The sequence below is a fragment of the Barbus barbus genome (assembly GCF_936440315.1).
Source record: "Barbus barbus genome assembly, chromosome: 39".
Classification (NCBI taxonomy): Eukaryota; Metazoa; Chordata; class Actinopteri; order Cypriniformes; family Cyprinidae; genus Barbus; species Barbus barbus.
In genome coordinates this window covers 18,508,485-18,527,723 of record NC_136717.1, presented here as the reverse complement: position 1 = coordinate 18,527,723, position 19,239 = coordinate 18,508,485, and the positions used below count along the sequence as shown (strand labels likewise).

The 19,239-nt window shown below is 38.6% G+C and overlaps 1 protein-coding gene across 2 annotated transcripts in view; it reads left to right on the top strand.

Annotated features, from left to right (window-relative positions):
• LOC306858446 (LIM domain only protein 3) overlaps window positions 1–4,464 on the top strand; it is a 44,182-nt gene extending 39,718 nt beyond the window's left edge. For both annotated transcript variants that reach the window (XM_079399004.1, XM_079399003.1), the window contains exon 4: window positions 2,975–4,464. In XM_079399004.1, coding sequence (XP_079255130.1) covers window positions 2,975–3,080 — 106 coding nt within the window. In that variant the 3' untranslated portion in view covers window positions 3,081–4,464. The remainder of the gene's footprint in view (window positions 1–2,974) is intronic.
• The last annotated feature ends 14,775 nt before the right edge of the window (window positions 4,465–19,239 follow it).

The following is a 19,239-nucleotide window of genomic DNA, read 5'->3' as shown; positions in this document are numbered from 1 at the left end:
GAATTGATATGAAATTGATATGAAAATCATTATTATGACAGCCAAACACTTTTAATGGTCATTTAAGAGCCATTTACACTATTTCTGGCATACTTTTAAATCGTTTAATTAGTTTGGAAAAGGAAAGTTACATATAGTCAGCTATAATTGCACAAAAAAAATATACGGAAGACATTACGCAAAAAATAAGGTTGTACTTCTTAAATAGATCAGATGGTTAGAAAAAAACAGTGCATTTTACAATAAGGTTAAATTTGTTCATGCATCATGAACATTTTTACAGCATTTATTAAATTACGTTAATTTCTAAATATACTATTTTTAATTCATACTCACAAAGAAAACAAAATGACCACACCAAAATCCAGTAAATCACAATAAATGCTGTGAAGTCATTGTTAGTTCATGATATTTAATGCATTAACTAATGTTAACAAATTTAACCTTGCAAAGAGTCACCATATTTAAAAAAATATATATATTAAATAATTACTTACAGTGCTCTGCTAGTATTTTGTAAATGTAATTTACATATGGGTCAGGGACATGATTAATTGCATTCATTTTTATCACATTATTTTCTTTATAATTAATCACACTCAATTAATGTGTTAACACAGCAGCCATAGAAAAAGCCTAAAAAGCCACAAATTTATGGTCATACCTGAACAAACACTATATCAAATGCATTCACTTTTTTTCTCCTCCACTTGATGGGAAATACTAAAAAGCAATTAAAGCAATCTGAAGTTGAACTCATCTGGGATGAGAGATTGAAAGGGGAGGGCGAGGGGGACGCATCAAGCTAAGGGTAATGTAGGTGCTAGGAAACATGCCCATCTGTAATGACTGCACGAGCAGAAAAACGGAGGGCAGCACAAGGGCATTTATTACCGCTACCTCTGATGGGCTGACTGCAATATCCTCGTCATAATTGGCACACAGATGTCACAAACGCTGTTGACATTTCACCAAGCAGAAACAATTTGGCGCTGCGAAACGGGGCGGCGACGAGGCTAAGAGGGAACAGAAAACACAGGCTGTAAATAAACACAGAGAGATCCTATTAGTCGAGAAAGCGAGAGAACGAACGAGCGAGATGGAGGTGCTCAGAAGAGGAGGTGGAGAGGGCCAGGATGTCAGAGAAGACAGACACTAATGGATTCCTGGCAAGAATGTGTCATTTAAACAGGACGTTTTTATTGGAGTGAATGACACTATTACATTAAGCACACCTCTGCTTTGTGTTAATCACCGTGTCAACAAGCGCGATTAATGGATATTACTTGTTGATACTTGGTCCAAACTAATGGCTGTGCTTTCCTGCTTGACATTGCCGTGTATAACGAATACAAAAAGTTTTCCGGAGTGTGTGTGTGTGCGAGGGAGGGAGGAAGCCATTTACAAAGTATCCTAGCGCTCGCTCATTGTATTCAACAATGATGGGAAGGGTAATGGCTCTTAGATCTTATTCGACCCCTCCTGAGGATGTTTGAAGGAATATCGTATGTTCAATACAAGTTAGGCATACTGTTGATTACCACAAAAATTGAATGTTCCTCAAAAAAAGCCAAACAATTTGTTTAAAAAATAAATCACTTACTAAGCTTTTGTGTAAAGATCCAATTTATAACTTTGTTGTCATGACAATGTACAGCCTAAAACTCTAAATTGACTTTAAAAATGATGATTTACCATCATTACAGGTCAAATAGTACACATCTTAACAAGAATTAATAAGTGCTTTTATAAAATGAGGTTCACATTTCTGCTTTTAAACCGTGCACAAATTCTCAGGTTGCATTTTATTTCGATTGTACACTTTAGACATTTTAGACAACTACATGTCTTTTAGACAACCAAATCTCATTAGAGTTTTAATAGACTGTTAGGTTAGGGGTTAGGGTTGGTAGAATAAGTTAACGTACTTGCAAAGTTACTTACTGTCAGTAGAAAATCTGTTGGCAGATCATCAAAACATAGTGTTGGCAGATATTAAGCAGACAGTCTAGTAATATTCTAATGACTGCTAGTTCACATGTAGTTGCAAAGTTACTTATAAGAAAGGGACAGGGTTTATGCCTTTCAAAATGTACTACCATTTTTAGGTACTAATATGAACACTTTAGGTGCTAATGTGTTCCTTTAAGGCACTTAAACCTTTTGAAAAGGTACCGCAGTGACAACGTTTGTACCTTTTTTTTCTAAGAGAGTGCAAATGAAATGACTGGAGACGTCCAACACACGTCACCAGAGAAAAGTCTATTAAATGACATATTGAAAAATGATGAGGTCAAAGCTAATTTACAATAAGATCAATAACATGCATTTAGAAAATAGATTTTCCATTTCCATTGCTGACTTTAACTCGGAATGAACCCAGACTATTCTTTTAACATCTGCCTAACGTTGCATTCCCAAAACTAACTTTTAATTGTTAAAATGGTATCAGCAGACACTCAAACGCATCGTCTTCCTCCTCGTCCACAGGCGGCAGGATTCAGTAGGGAAAGCTGGCCAGTAGACACGAGCGCTCGCTGGCATTCCGACCTTGTCGAACTCTCGCTGCGAGCAAGATAAGCGGCCCTCAGGACGGCTAAACACACGGAGCGCTCGCTCTCGGTCTCATTCCCTCTCTGCCGCCTTCTTTGTCTCTCTCTTCTGCCTGACCAACATAATCTTCTTTCCAAAAGGTCAAGTGAGACAGCGGCCCGTCAGGCAGCGCTAAAGCCTGCGCTCCGTCTGTGGGGTATATTTATGAAACAGCTGCAGGTGGAGAAGATGCTAGGTGCACTCTGGAGATACTCTTTCCAGACCGAGCGATGTGTCCGCAGGATAATGTACGCTAATATTTGAGGGGGCGGGATGCGGCTCTGTGGGGAAGCCTGCAAGTTTTGCTAGTAATGAGTCCTTCTGCGTCCCTCTCGAATTACATAATCGCCATGTTTCTGTTTCTCATTTTGCCTCCATGCAGGTTCTGCGTCGGAGACAAGTTCTTCCTGAAGAACAACATGATCCTGTGCCAGACAGACTACGAGGAAGGACTGATGAAGGAAGGCTACGCGCCGCAGGTCCGCTGACCACCCTACGACCCCGCCGCTCATAGGAGGGGAAAGAGCTGCGAGAGGACCTGAAGGGGACATGCAATCAAGTCACAAGAAGCACTAGTGTCCTCTCCAGCCCCTGTCCCCATTACATTGTATATACGAAGAGCCCACATAACGGACAGTGTACTGTACAGATTAGCCATAGAGACGTTTTTGGTAAGTGGGAGAATGTTCGAAGACGGACCAAGGCTATGGTTCGGTTTTAATGACGCTGCCTGACGGCCTTATGAAGACCAGACATCTCAATGGCCCGACTTTTGTGAACTTTAATACACACAAACATACAACCCCAAATCCACATCGCAATCGCATTTCACTTGCTTTACAGGGTGAAGTACCACATAGTACAAAAAAAAATAAATCCAGTACTTATTGGCGAATGAGAAAAGGAGCCATGTCAACATAAGATCTCAGGTTGAATGGGTTTCCTCATTGTCATTTCTATTTTTCGTTTACATTGTGTCATAATTGCGTTTCGAGCAACAAGCTATTTGGATAAACACAAGTAGCCAATCAGAAGATTTTTGATGTTTAATGTACAGTTACGAGAACCAGTGAGATTTCATAGTGGGCGGAGCTACCCAGCACAATGCTACAGATATAGACGAAATGTCATGGCTGTTAAGGACAACTTTGCAAAATGGCGCCCTGTTAAGACATGATGTTAGCTTTCTAACAGATCTTTGAGCTTCGACATCTTCAGCATCAAGTGGTGTGATTTCATTAGTGACGTTCTGAAAAACTTCTCTCACCCTGTTTTATACGTAAAAGCGAGTTCTTGGGTTTGGCACGTGTGTAAATGATGGGTTTGTTACTTTCTTCACTGTATTTATTTAATAGGCTTTTCGTCATTGCGTGTAACTCAAGGCTGACATGTTTATACCTGAACTGAATCACCGTGCAGTCGCCAAGCATCTTCTCCAGACGTATTTTTTTGTGTGGCCCATGTTGATCAGCTGACATAATCCTCTTTAAACACAATCAGGTTGCATAAACTGTATGCATTACTGGAGCACGTGAATACCTGGTCGGAGGATTTGCCTTTACCGGGTTTTGTTTACTATCGACTCAAGGCGACACGCAAGCGCAAATCACTACTGTAGCCTACTACGGTGATAATCCTTTTACGGGCTATGATTACCTTTGAAAACTGAGGGCATAGCCTAGATAAAATATGAGGACAAACTTAATTTGTATATGGTGGTTGTACATATTTAAAAAAAAAAATATCCCTTTTTGCTTGCTATTGTATATGGATTTTCTTTTTATGTGTTATTCAGCATGAGATGTTTATTTTTAGGACGTGTACATACCTGTAATCATTTTAAGCACAAATGTAATACAGTTTTATTGTGTTAGCACTGTGTGGTGGCTTTCTTTGTGTCCTCTTGTGTTTTTTCACAAAAAGCATTTGGCACTTTCCACAAACAGGGTAAAAACTGGAATATGAAATACTTTAGATTTTTTGGTTTGTTTTTCAACAAATGGTCAGCAGAAAGAGGGGTTCAAAAACTTTATTAAAAAAAAAATTTAAAAAAAGGATGCCATTTCCATTTTCTGTGAGATTTTTGCCTTGTAAAAAATTTACATATTTAAAATAATAATAATAATAATGTAAACAAAATGTCAAATTTAAATAAAATTAAAAATTAATATATATATATATATATATATATATATATATATATATATATATATATATATATTCCTTTTATTCATATAATTTATGTAATGTTTGAACTTGAGCTTCTGCAATGGGTCCATATAATGTTACTGTTTTTCTTTTTAGAATAAAATCAAGATGATCAAGACACCTGAGGTGGAACTGGTCAAAATACCTATTTTAAGGAGAGACATTATGCATGTAAAACTAGCTGATTTTCATGCTAGGTTACCTTCAGGTTAGATAATAGTTGATGAAAACATATGTAATAGTTCTCTAACAGTAACAAACATGGGATTTACGCCACAAAAAAAAAGTCAAGGTACACCAAAATTTATGGAAAATGGCATTTGGAGTATAGATCCCTCTCTCTCTCTCTCTGTAAAGAAAGCCGATGGGCCGGTTTGCATACACTGTCATTTCTAAGACGGAGTGTTTACTGAAGCAATTTGGGTTAAGTGCCTCGCTCAAGGGCACAACTGTAGATGCCGAGCAGCCAGTGGTGAACCTTAAGGTCTCCACTCCATTAGCCTTATCCACCAGACCATGCTGCACTTCCGGTTCTGTGATTGATCATAAGTGCAATTTGTCATTTTGTCATCCATTTTGTTGTCACTGCCCCTCAAAAATTTCCACCCCTTTAGTCTGGAGGAAGGAAAAAAGGGTGAGAGAGAGAAAGAAATAGATCCACCAGTACAGCTAAAAACAGCTGCGTGTTTAATAGAGAGGTGTTTTAACATAAAGGTGGTCAGCCGGTCAAAATTAACCTTGACTTTGGCGATTAAGACCCTAAAATAAAGCAGAGGGCTCTTAGTTTACCCTGTAGGGGTTTGTTTAGGCAATATGATGCAAGGGGAGCGCAGTTTTGACTATACTGAATACTGCGCAGTGATTTAGAACTACAGCACAACTGCAAGTGTGAGATTGCTTTTATCATTATTTGTTTATTATTATTTAAAATCAACCACAAAATAATGACATGAAACTATCATAGCTACTGTATGTAAATCATCTGCATGAGAAAATCAGATACATATTAATGGTCATTGCACAAATATTTAATCAGAATTGGGTATTCCAGAGAGAAGTGTAATGAAAACTTGAAATATTGTCTGTTTATTAACCTATAGAAGTATGTAAGGCCCACACTTGAGCCATTTAAAAGCTTTTGTAGTTTGCTTTGCAAGCAAAGCCAGAATATTGCTTGAAGATCCTCTTCACTGTACAATTGAAACACTGAGATTAAAGTTCTCCATCTAATTAAGGAGGCTGTTTAAAGTAGCCTGTGAAGTTTGACAACAGCAGCACTCACATCACATTACAGCCTATAATAAGCAGACCAATTAAACTAATTGAATTTCTTTAGCCTGAAACACAGAGGGAAAAATGTCTTTGATTAGACTCAAGCTGTTAAATCCTTCCATAAAAGCAGAGACGGCTCTGAAACCTCGCTAGATAACAATCCAGTCGAAGGGAACTGGGGGATCTACTACACTAATTTACCGTAATTGTCTCATATGTTGAAGTGTTTGAAGGAAGATTTAATGAAACCATACTGTTAGCGGTAACACTGTGGTCATTGAAATATATTTACACAACATAAGTTCTATTAGGTGCAATACAATCATGCACAATACAGTTTAGCAAAGCACCATACTGTTGACTAATATCACATGGCTACAAAAGAGAAGAGTGAGCAACAAATGAGTGTGTTTGCACACAGTTTGAGCACGCTTTGTATGGCATCACTTACATGCTACATTCTAAAAAAAAAAAAACACTCAATTCAAAAATTATTTAAATAAAATTTTAATCAGATTTCAGTTGTTAGATCTAGTTTGGGTCAGGTTTTGAAATTTAACTAAATACATCAATTAATTACATTTGATTTAAATTGTATAAAATATTTCAACTGTTAGATATAGTTTGGGCCAGGTCTTGAAATTTAAATAAATACATAGATTTTAATCAGATTTCAACTGTTAGATGTAGTTTGGGTCAGGTATTAAATTCAGATAAATAAATAGTAATCATATTTCATTTGTTAAATGTAATTTGGATCAGTTCTTAAAATAAATGAATGAATAAATGAGGTCTCGAAATGTAACGAAACAAAATGAACAAAACATATATAAAATATACAAGATAATCAAATAAACAAACATTTTGACTGCATTTTAATTGTTGTCTGTGATTTGGATCAGATGTTGAAATTTAATTAATATAAATGAATGAATGAACGGATGAATGAATTATCAAATTTAATCAGATTTCAATTGTTGGATATGGTTTGGATCAGATCTTGAAACAATGAATGAATGAAATCAGATTTCAATTGGGTTTGGATCAGCTCTTAAAATTCAATGAAGTGAATGAATGAATGAATGAATGAATTCATTCATTCATTCATTAATGAAATCAGATTTCAATTGTTGGTTATGGTTTTGATCAGGTCTGTAAACTTGATCTTGTGTTCTGCTCTTCAGACAACAAAAAACTAAATTGATTAGAGTCGGATGCACCAAAAAGCTATCTTCTCCCTATTTCACAAAGTCAAAATAGATACAATAGCATCAAATTTGGGTTTTTGTTCCTCTGTCAGAACTCCTCGCCTTGCATTGTTGTATTTCTATGTAAACGCAGCTTTCATCACGTCTTACTCTGAGGGAAAGAACACTCTGAAAGCATTGAGGGAGACAGCACAAACTGTTTTTAACACACTGTTATTGTTTTATCAGGGCTATTCACAGGGGTGTTTGTTTAAGACCAATGCTCGACAAAAGAATAAAAGATAATGTGTGTGTGTAGCGCAGAAACATCTCATCTTTAAACCTCCAGCAAACAGCAAGCTGACTAAAGCTAAACGAATAATAAAATGCAAGATCCTTTCATAAAGTAGTCATTAGGGGCATTTAGAAAGAGAATTAGCTGCCAGGGCACGTATCATTAGCGGCTCCCCCTCCACACCACAGCTGACCGCCAAGTCTGAGCGGCTGCATTGCTCATACGGCTCTTCTCGTTTGGCAAACGGCTCCAGGGGCAAAAATAATGATCTGCGTAGACATGCCAAAGCTATCTGGACCAGATAACACTGTCTTAATGACTCCTTATCCTTCGGCCTCTTCGTAGAGATGGATGCCACAGCAAATATATTCCCGTCATTGGGTCATTAGCTCTTTATTGCACCGATAATGGACTTAAGAATTTTTGGTCCAATTCGAGTGTACGCTACCCAGTGGAAAACAGCCGTCGGATAGAGTAGCCAACGGCTAGTACGGATGCTCAACGAGCTCTTTTCCCACTCATGATTAGCGGATCATTAGCTGGTATTGGCTAAACACATGACACTTTCTTACTCAAAAACCAAACCTGATAAAGACGTAATGGGGTCTGGATAATGGTAATCACTGTACTCAGTGTATAAAACACATCCCTAATCACACTTAACATTCACAAATCTGTATTTTGCTAGCCTTTTTGTTCAGACAAGCTGCAAAATTAAATTGGTCAAATCAGATCTATGTAGACCCTTATATAAGAAAAGAGTGAGCAAAAATGAGGACACTAGCATGTTTGTCTATACTGCTTAGTAAAAAAACAGTTAGAAATGCTTTGATAGATCAAACATTAATGAATAAAATACAATTACACTACAATATATGGTTAGCATTGAATAGAAAGCTACAGACAATATATTTTCTGACTAGAATCGACATACAATCAGTAAAAGAAGGTGTTTTACACATCAAGCTGGATTTTAAAGTAAATTTGAGCATCAGAAATAGTTAAACTAATGTAGCCTACACTGTCTTGGAAACATTTAGCTTATGCAAATAGCTAAATGCTATTTTTAATCTAAACATGCACCATTTAATTTAAACTGCCAACATTTAGCTAACTTAAGCTAAGCTAAAATGCTATTTTTAGCCTAAACATACAACTGTCATCAAGCACGATTCAGGAAAGGAAAAGGAAGGAAAGGAAATTCATTGAGTATATCAAGAAAATCAATATCAGATCATAAACATTTCCGTTAGCTTATAGTAAGACATGATATAAGGGTGTTTTTGCCTTGCTTACACTTTTTTTAAAAAATCCTTAAAACAAGATCCATTCACTTTTAAACCCTAGCAGTGGTTTCCTTGTTGATTTTGACAAGTTCCACAAACGAGGTTTTGCTTTTATGGGAGGTTTTGCTTTTTGCAATTTGAAAACAGATTTGAGTTAGATGTACTAAAACCAAATAATTTATGTTCCTTCTGAAACAAACCATATATCAGACTTGATTCTGTTATCACTGCCTAAACCATTACCATCAACATTAACACAACAATCTATGCACATGGTACACATTCACAGGCCTGTCAGGGGTCCGTAATGAAGATGCACACACCACAAAAAACCCAAGCATGCACGCACATACAAACATGCCTCTCAATCCTCGCGTCAATCTCAACTTTGCAGATGCACATAAGTGGCTCATCATACACTGTTAGGCAGGAAGAATGCTAGTTATTTCACCTTAAATGTCACTGGCAATTTATTCCATGCGGCTCATTCAGCTGATCTGTGATCTGTTATTTAAAGAATGCAAGACGTGTTATCGACACAGACGGATCTGCAAAGGCGGCCTGCCATTATCAGTAATGTGCTCTGGATAGCACAGTGCCGACAAACGAACTGAGAGACATTCGGAGTTCGCAGGCCCTGTGAAGTTCTCCCTTTTGATGTTGCACACTAACCTATACCAGATGGACCAGGATTGGTCCACCAGGAATGCCCAGCAGTGACACTGAAATGCACATGCCAGACAAATATAAGGAAACACACCCATTCAAAGAAACATCTGAAAGTACAAAACAACAAGGCTATGTTAATGTATTTGGTCTTGGCGGAATATATCTGCTACGTAGTTGTAGCTGCTAATTTTGTATAATAATATACATTGCTAACTTCATTTGGACAAATTTAAAGGCAATTTTCTCAATATTTAGATTTTTTTTTGCACCCTCAGATTCTAGATTTTCAAAGAGTTGTCTCTCGGCCAAATATTGTCCTGTCATAACAAACCATACATCAATGGAAAGCTTATTTATGATTATGTATAAATCCCAATTTTAAAAAAATTGACCCTTATGACTGGTTTCGTGGTCCATGCAAGTTCTCGTTTATGAATAACCCCCATACATGATCACCCCATAGGAGATCTATACAGGTGGAGCTGGGGAAGGTAGAGCGTTTCTGCAACGTGCTGCTACTGCTACAGCAACCACTAGCCATGCATTTCAATGTTGAGCAAAAAGCTCATCGGCTACCAATATAGGAGAGAACCGATCAGCTGTGACGTGATGGTGTTATTGTGTCATATTGAGTTAGACCTATCGGACTACGCCATCTAGTTTTATGCCAGAACTTTGTGTTTGTGTGTGTGTGTGTGTGTGTGTGTATATGTGTATATGTGTATGTATGTCTGTATGTATGTACACTCTAAAAAATGCTGGGTTAAAACTAACCCAGCGCTGGGTAAAATATGGATGAACCCAGCGATTGGGTTGTTTATACCCAATGCAGCACTGGGTTGTATTTAATCCAGCATTTTTTACACACATACATACACAAAAATGCTGGATTAAATACAACCCAGTGCTGCATTGGGTATAAACAACCCAATCATATATATGAAGCTGTAAGCGTGCAAGAAATGTTATGTATTTCATCATCACTACTTCAATGTTTTTTTTTAATTTACACACCTTAGTGGCCCCCAGTTTAGTAAACCACAGACCAGGATTTATACCTCAGGTCAGCAAACATACATCACTGTGTTATTGTAGACCTTGGGTTATAAAGACCCAGATTTGTGGAATTTAAATGAAGATTGTGTGTGATCCAGTCATGCAGAGCAGCGCTAATGGCTATTTCAGTGTCTTAGTTAACACCTTCTTTCAAGTACATCTACACAGCTGGAGCTGAGAATAGCTCTAGCCGTTTATGACGGGCTATTCCCATTTGACCTAATTTACACTAAATTGAAGAGATGATTGTATTCAGCAGGGGGTGCGAGACACGCGTAGCTCCTGACAACACCCTCACAAACCCTTTCAAAGAAAATATTTGAGATTATTCAAGGCAATTTTCTACCTTCCCTACTTCGAGCATACGCACTCAGGACAGGCGTAACGACTTGAAACATCTTATTTTGCCAGGCTGAAATGGCTGCGGCAACAGGGAGAGCTGAGCTCCAGGTTTTCTCAGCGGGTGATTTAAGAGTAATCAAACATTGCTGCACTGCTACGGGAACCGACTAAAGCCCGTTAAACTGAAGTCCAGTGAGATAAGAACAGCACTACCTCATCTCGAGCAACCTCAGAAACAAGCGCAAACCCTCCTCCGAGACTTATTTGCGGCAGATGGGCTTGTGATTTCTCCAGCACCCGATGAGCGATATGAGAAGAATGTTGATCTGTTAGGCATTAGTGCTCGAAGACCCGGGCCGGCGCATACATGTGGCCTTGAGCGTCGAGCCGAAGCCTTCGCTGGATGAGAGCTTTATTTCAGGTGCATAATTGGACTCCTGGCTTTTATGGCCTCATTTACTGGAGGAGTGCTTGTGCACTACCACTCTGTGAAGGTTATGTTTGTGCCCAAGGATTTCTGCACACTACTGCTGCAATTTTAACAGGTGTAGGGTTGAGCTGCGTAAACCAAATTCTACTACTAAGCATGGACTCGAATCATTAAGGCAGTCCTAACAAACACAATAAGCCAGAGGTTCTCGACTCTGGGCTCGCCAGAGCTGCAGGTCATGACTGTATCTGGCATATACTGTTTTTATTTCTCTGAGCTTGACTTAGAATAATAGAGAACTCTCTAATTACATTAAACGGAGGCTAAATCGTGACCTAGATGAAAAGGAAAACTCAATGTAATAAGACAGCAACAGGTGAAGGTTACCAAGTGCTCTACAACTACCTTTCAGAATTCAACTATTTATTTGTATTAAATCCAGATACTGATCCAATAGATATAATACAGCATATAGTAGCAGAAATTAAATGAATGCTTGCATCTGTGAGGGACTGGTCACACAGGGCATGATCTCGGATTCAAAAATGGATGGGTTACTAGACATAATTTTCAAAAGATGAACAACACTTTAAAAATGCAGTATAATGAAATTTATATGTACATTTATAATTGTAACTAAAAACGTCAACATGATTTTCTGAATTTCTGAAATTATATACAAAATTACATAACATTCTAATAATAAGTTATTCATTTTACTATTATTCTTAAATATTATTAAGAATAAATTGACAACAATAACAACACTAATAGTTATTTCATAATTATTTTATTGCACTTTTTTTTTTTAAATCAGCAGAAAAAAAGTTTTCCATTCCATTTCTATTCCACTGCATGATTTTTCCATTGTTTTTGTTGTAAACACGTGCTAGACAAACATGTTTGACCACTGCTCAAGTCTCAAGTCTTAAGTCTTTTGCAGTGTCTCATGTATGACACAGCATTCTAAAAACGCAGTGAAAATTTGATTTAAAAAAATGAATGGCCCCTTATATTGTAATTTGTCACCTTTGAATACTAAAAATGCCCAACTTTATATTTTTTTATGTGGTATTTTTTATGTGGCAAGACTTTTGAAACATAAAAATGGGTTGCGAACCAAAACAGGTTGAGAAGTCATATAGTAAGCATTCGATACCTTGTATCCACAGTGCTAGCAAAAAAAAAAAAGAGAAAGAAATGAGAAGAAAGAAGAGTATGAGGTGCTAATCAGACCAGTGAGCCACGTTTCTAATGGGCACCCAGGGGGCCCGAGCCAGTGGACCCTTCCAATCCACGGCATCCGTTTTGACACAGGAATCACCGCAGAGCAGCGGAGCAGTATAATTACTGCCCACTATCACGCTCGTGACAGCTGTAATACCTGACGACACTTTTGCTTTACACTGGACGTAAGACTGGGGTCTCATCAGAGATTGTAAGCTAACTTCAAGAAAAAAGTAGGTGGAAAAAAGTTGTCAAAAAACAACAGATTTTGACAATGTTCTTCAAGCAGCAATACAGCGAGGGAATTCAGAAGAACTTTTCATTCCCTCAATCACGAAATGTGCAAAATAATGGACGTTGCTGTCCGTTCATCGCCGCAGTTTGTTTATTTGCTGGTTAAATGTGTTTATATTAGTAAATGGCGATAAAAGACGTCTGTTTTCCTCCTCGACTGGTGACCCGGGACCTCTGGATGAAGCTGGAAAAGTACGCCCACACTCCTGCTGTGCTTTCTGGTCTTGGGTCAGATACGTGGGTTGGGCAAAGAGAGCAGTAGTGAGATGGAGAGAGAAAGTGTGTGTGTCGCTTGCTCTGAGCAAATTCTAAATGTGAGTGATTAGTTCTTGGATGGTTGTCTGAAAGCTTTACTATTGCCAGCCCACTGCAGGCTTGGGAAAATAAAGCACACAGTTATTTCCTGTCTCTCCACGTCACCTTCGAGCATCTCCTAGAAAACTATGCACACGAACAATTCAGAGACATGGACTGCACAAAACAACAGAAGTTATCGCAACAGACCGAACAAATGTTCAACACATGGAGTATCATGGAGTTCCAATGATCTGCAACTTTAATTTTACTTGGGATTAGGAATTTGAAGAAAAGTTTTAAAAAGAATGAACAAATTAAGTAAGAATTCATCACATAATTAGTTCTACAGACATGAATAATAGATGTGCTATTAAGGTGCAGTCACATTTCTATAGACATTTCATAACCGTAATCCAGTTATTTCAATAGGAATCCATGTGATTTGGAGTGTCGCTTGAGTATGAAAAGTTTCCCACACAGATTGGTCACACAAATTCGCCGCAATGGACCTTTTGTCCCAGCAACATTTGCCAAAATGTTGCTAATATGATCACACCTTTACATTGATGGAGCACAAGCCATTTCTAAAGACCAGACTATCGTATGCTGAGTTTCCATCTTAAATCATAAATTAAACTCTTATATAAAGTCTCAAAATCTACAAAAAAAATTAGAAGGTAGTAAGCCCAGAAGAACATCATTAAAATATTAGATGTGACATGTCGTGGTACTCTTGTGAACACTCAAGGGAAACTGACACTCAAGAAAATAAATTGTTGAATAAAGACATTATTTTTGTTTTCTTGACAAAGTATTCTTGTAGCTTCATAACATTATTGTTGAACCATTGATGTCACATGGACTATTTTAATGATGTCCTTACTACTTTTCTGGGCCTTGAACTTGTCAGTTGCGTTGCTGTCTATGCAGGGTCAGAAAGCTCTCGGATTTCATCAAGAATCTTAATTTGTGTTCCATGAGGGTGAGTAAATAATGACAGAATTAATGACAGAATATTCTTTTTTGGGTGAACTATCCCTTTACCCAACAAAAATGTGTTGAATGCGAACCAGCATTAAAACTATTCAGAACCTTTTAGAAATCACATAGCAATGCACTGGCAACCACTCAAAACCATGATCATGAATCATGAATTTCACACAGGCAAACACCAGTTTTCTTCAGAAAATGTGAAAATCTAGTTTCTATCATCTCTTGTTGTGCTTGATAGAAACAACGTTGGATAACTGGAAATATTAGACACAAATGACCTCCGTGAAGCAGCCCACAATGCTCATTTCCATTGCAAATAAACTAAGGAGTCGCAGAACATCTGCTAGGCCGAATCTCCACCCACAATCACAGCTCTCAGCTCAAAAACAAGCACCACGTGGAAGAAAAAAAGCCTCCCTCTGGATCATACTGAACTCTCTGTATCCTGCAAGCACCCAGATCTTAAAAAGAGCCCTCCAGGAGCTATTTATTAGTTTGGCCATTTTATCCCCCCCCCCCCCCACCCCACCCCCCACCACACACACTCTCCTCCCTAGAGTTAATCAAATGATGAGGGTTTGAAACAAGGTTTGGTGGATGAAAGTGTTGGGATGGTAATGATGCCATGTAATGATTTCCCCTGAGGAGATCGGATCTATTGCCAGGAGGGAGAAAGGGGAGAAGAAAGACCTGAGGGAGAGAGTCGGTGTAAAGAGGGAAAGACTCCACATCAGCATTTCACACAAGCACCTCCGTCATGAAAGAGACTACGAGCGGGAGGTGGAGGCCATATTAAGATGAGAACAATCCAAATTGCACCCTGAGCATCTTGATTCCACGTTCTCCAGCTCCCTTTTTGAGGTTTGCTGGTAAAATATCAAGTGTTTGGGAGGCAGCAAGCGATATTAAACAGTTGAAAGGTACGATTTAACAATGCTCAAAGTCGGCGTAAGATAAGCAACAAATTAGATGTGTCTGTGTTAAGGAGATGGGAGGAAGGGGGTAAAAAAAGTCTCTCGCAATCGATTGCGTCGTCAAAAATTAATCTACCGCCCTGCGCCTGGGACTCGCTGCCAAGGTTTGTGAGAAGCAATAAGCACTCATGTAACTACCCTCTCTCTCTCTCTTCTTCCTTCTGCCCAGGAATCTACTCTTGGTCTCGGCAGGGATGTTTTAGCTGGAGAGGCCAGATATCCAGAGTAATCTAGACCATGTACCCTTGCTGCGACAATTGGTTTAGATGACTGAGGGGCTGGGCCAATGAGAGCGAATCCACCGCGTTCCCTTTTGAGCTACAATTTTGTGATGCTTTGTAAACACAGTCGTAATTGGATGGAAAGCCTGCTGCGTTTTAACTACTGGCATGTGCGCTGAACCATTAGCTCTACAAAAATGTATTAAAAACAGCTCAAATACACCCTAAACCCTGAGTATTTTCGAAAGGCTTGATGGGTGTTACACAATCCATTCTTTGGAAGCGTTGCTCGGTGTCTGTAGTAACAAAGCAGGCGTGTATGAGCAATAAGAGCACTGCGTCTGTCAGGCCGGAATGATAGTGCATCATGTCTGGAAGTGACAATGCACTCTTGCCCATTTGCACCACATTAAGGCCTGCTCCCAGCAGAAAAGTGCCTTTCTGCGTTTCACCCCTTTTTACTCTAAAGTAATGGAGCTTTTTCACAGCTCATGGAGGTTTTTGCAGGCCACACACTTAATGGTGTTTGGTTATCACCTGCCTGTCTGCTCACGGAGTTCATCCCTATTTGTCTCTAGGAGGACTTCTGCCATTGTTTAGATCAAAATCTCCCAAGCCAGATCTGAACCCCAGCACTGAACTCCTGACAACTCAAGGCACCATTAAAGTCATGAATGTTCGATATTTATGCGTAAATTTAACGACATCGAGGTCCTACAACTAGAATCAAATTAAACAAATAATACCAACATACTGTTTTAACCATGTTTGTGTAGAAGTACCAAAAATTAAGGGTTCACACACTTTATTGCAACAATGAAATCCCAACAGTACTCAAATTATTGTGACTGGCTTTACATCTAAAATTAATTCTACTGCAACAAATGCTGATAAGTTTCTTACGCAAATAGAAAAATGGGCCTAAAATAGGGCTTAAAAGTCTTAAATGGTGAAAATTGTAGATTTTTAGCATAGACTTTTATTATACATCAAAAAATATAAAAGAAAACTAAACCAAAAATTACATTTCCCATAATTGAAGGGTGAAAAATTGTTTTACAATAACTTTAGTAACAAGGGTTGAAGGTTGTGCTCAATAAATGTTCTCAAAAAATTATTATTGTAGATCTTATGTTATGCCCTGAGTGTCACAATTCTAAGAAATGTTTTATTATTGTTATTATTTGTAATGGGTAAAAATTATGCAGTAACAGGGTTGCACACAGAATGTGAAACATCAAAATATTATGTTTTTGATCACTAAAATTAATAAATGCATAAACCATATATTGATTCGGTATTAATTTAATCAATTATATATATTTTTTTTCACTATTTATTTATGTTTTTGTTCAAAAGTTAAGGAGAAGGGAGTACAGATATTTGGTGCGATTAAATTATAGTTTTGATCGTCAGACATATCTAACAGTCCTCAAAAGAAATAAACATGGAATTTGTGCCTCTAATGCTTAAAAAAGTGCTGACAAACATTAATACACTAGTCATTCTGAAGTTCTCTATCCTTCAGGCTGCATTTGGATTTCAAGCAGCAATTTATTTCACCTCCAGATGAGTTTCTCCCGTGTTCCTTCATGTTCGCGGTGTGCGTAGAAGCTATTATCCTCGGTCTGTTCAATTATTGATTGGTGAATGCCACAGGGTGCGAAAAAGCACAGTACGAAGACCAAATAAATCTGTGTTTGGACTTTTTGGGCTGTGCCTTCGACACCCTGGACTTGCAACGGTAATGGTGATGCTAAAACCACAATTATTTGTGAAGTCAGGAAGAAATCAAACATCTGCACCACAGGTTCAAAATGTGAGTTTCCCAGCTTTTCCGTAAGACAGAAAAGGTTTGAGAGGACTGTGCTTTCTTCTGTAAAGACGCACGTACAATGCTGCAACACCTTTGTAACATGCAGTCTATTATGGTCCATGGCTGTAACTGACAGAGCCGGACAGCATCAATTTCACTTCTATTATGACATCTCGTATCAGTTGTGTCCGGTACTATTCCGATCGTAAGTTTTTGACAGGATGGATTTGAATATTTCCAGAGTGATTGAGCGCCAGCCGTCTCCCTCGGGTCCCTCACAGCCTCTGAAGCAGCTTTTATTTCTTTCATAAAACCGGGCAGATTTATCTATTATTAACTCTGCTCCTCATAGCAGCCACATTTTTATGTATTGCTGAGACAGGGTTAAATGATTTTCAGTTAATTAGCTTGCCTCCAGGTTATTGATTTTCCTTCAGAAGGCAGCGAAGCTCCAAACCGGGGCCCCTGACTGGCTTCAGCTCCGTCTCTGATCATGGTCGCATGAAGGTGCAGCCGAAGTGATGCTGAGAGACAATCCCATTGCACCTTCGCTGTAGCGTACAACATACTGTTTCACTGGAACTTTGAAAGTCTAGATGCGCCCACAGAGGAAACAACTTTTGCAGGACGCTTTCAAGAACAGCAACATTATAAACACTCACACTGAAGCATTTTAAGCAGTTGGGTAAGCTAAATCAGTTAAATCTTTTGCCATTGTAACAGCACAAGGACTCAGATGTGATGTGTGTATGCCCAATGGAGTCATGAAACAAGAGTATTGAAGGTCTACTGCATATATGGGATAACTGACTGAATGGATCCACACAAAACTGAGGTAAGAATCTATATGCTCGAATCAATACAACAATATTGTCAAATAAATCAGATGTATCCTTCCCTCAGATTACATTGTTGAGGTAAAGTCTTGTATTTTGTGTGCAGAGCCTTCAATGCCACATTTCAGAGTGTCAAGTTTGTAGGTTGGCTGAATCCAATTAAATTGCTTTAAATGGAAAACATGCCAGAGCCGTGGCCAAGTACATTGAGCTGCTGTGCTCATGTGGGCAATTCAAGTTTGAGTTTGGCTAGCATTTTCAATCTCATTCCAACCATCATTTCCTGTCTTTTTAACTACCTGGAAACAGGCTAGAAACCATTCATAGCTCCCTATCAACCACTTAAAATATCTAAGGGGTCATATGATGCGATTTCAAGTTTTCCTTTCTTTTTGGAGGACGAACAAGCTGTTCGTGCATAGATAAGATCCCTAAAGTTGCAAAGACTAAAGTCTCAAAAACCCAAAGAGATATTCTTTATAAAAGTTATAACTCGTCCACGGCCACCTAAAATGGCTCATTTAAACACGCCCCCACATGTCTATGTCACTGTGTGGGAAGATTTGCATAACACTGCCCAAATGTGTACGCAAAGAATGAGGGCGTGATTTTTATTCACGCTGTATTGTTGCTGCTGCCGGCACCATGTCCTGGAGACGCTGTGTTTCGTTGTGAAAGCGAAACTACTTTGTTTGGGCTTCCAAAAAAGGACACAAGTAGAAATCAGTGGTTAAGGTGCATTTACAACACTGTTCCAGAACAGTTCAATCCAAATATTAGAGTGTGTGCAGCGCATTTTACAGAGGACTATTTCCTGAAACTGGGAGAGTAGCCTACAATGCCAGCTGTACAAAGGCTGTTTCTATAAAGTGATGCAATTCCAACTTTGCAAGGACAGTCTGGCGCTTCTGACTCACAGCCTGTAAGTATGTTTTCATATTTAAAGAATTTGCCACTGACTATTCAAACGCGAGTTTTGAGCTGTGTAGAGTAGTGCTTGTTGTTTGTCGTTTCTCTGATCACAAATGCAGACATGGTCATGTTTACGAGGCGCCAATGCCTCGTTTATTATGGGTTTTATTGTTTTTGTCTCGTCGCGCCGGGACACGGCATCACAATACGGTAAGAGGCGTAACATTTCCATCACAGGTTTGAGGTATTCGACCAATCACAATGCACTGGAGAACACCTCGCTTCTCAGAAGGATGAGCTTTGTAAAAATCGGCAAGTTTCAGAAAGGAGGA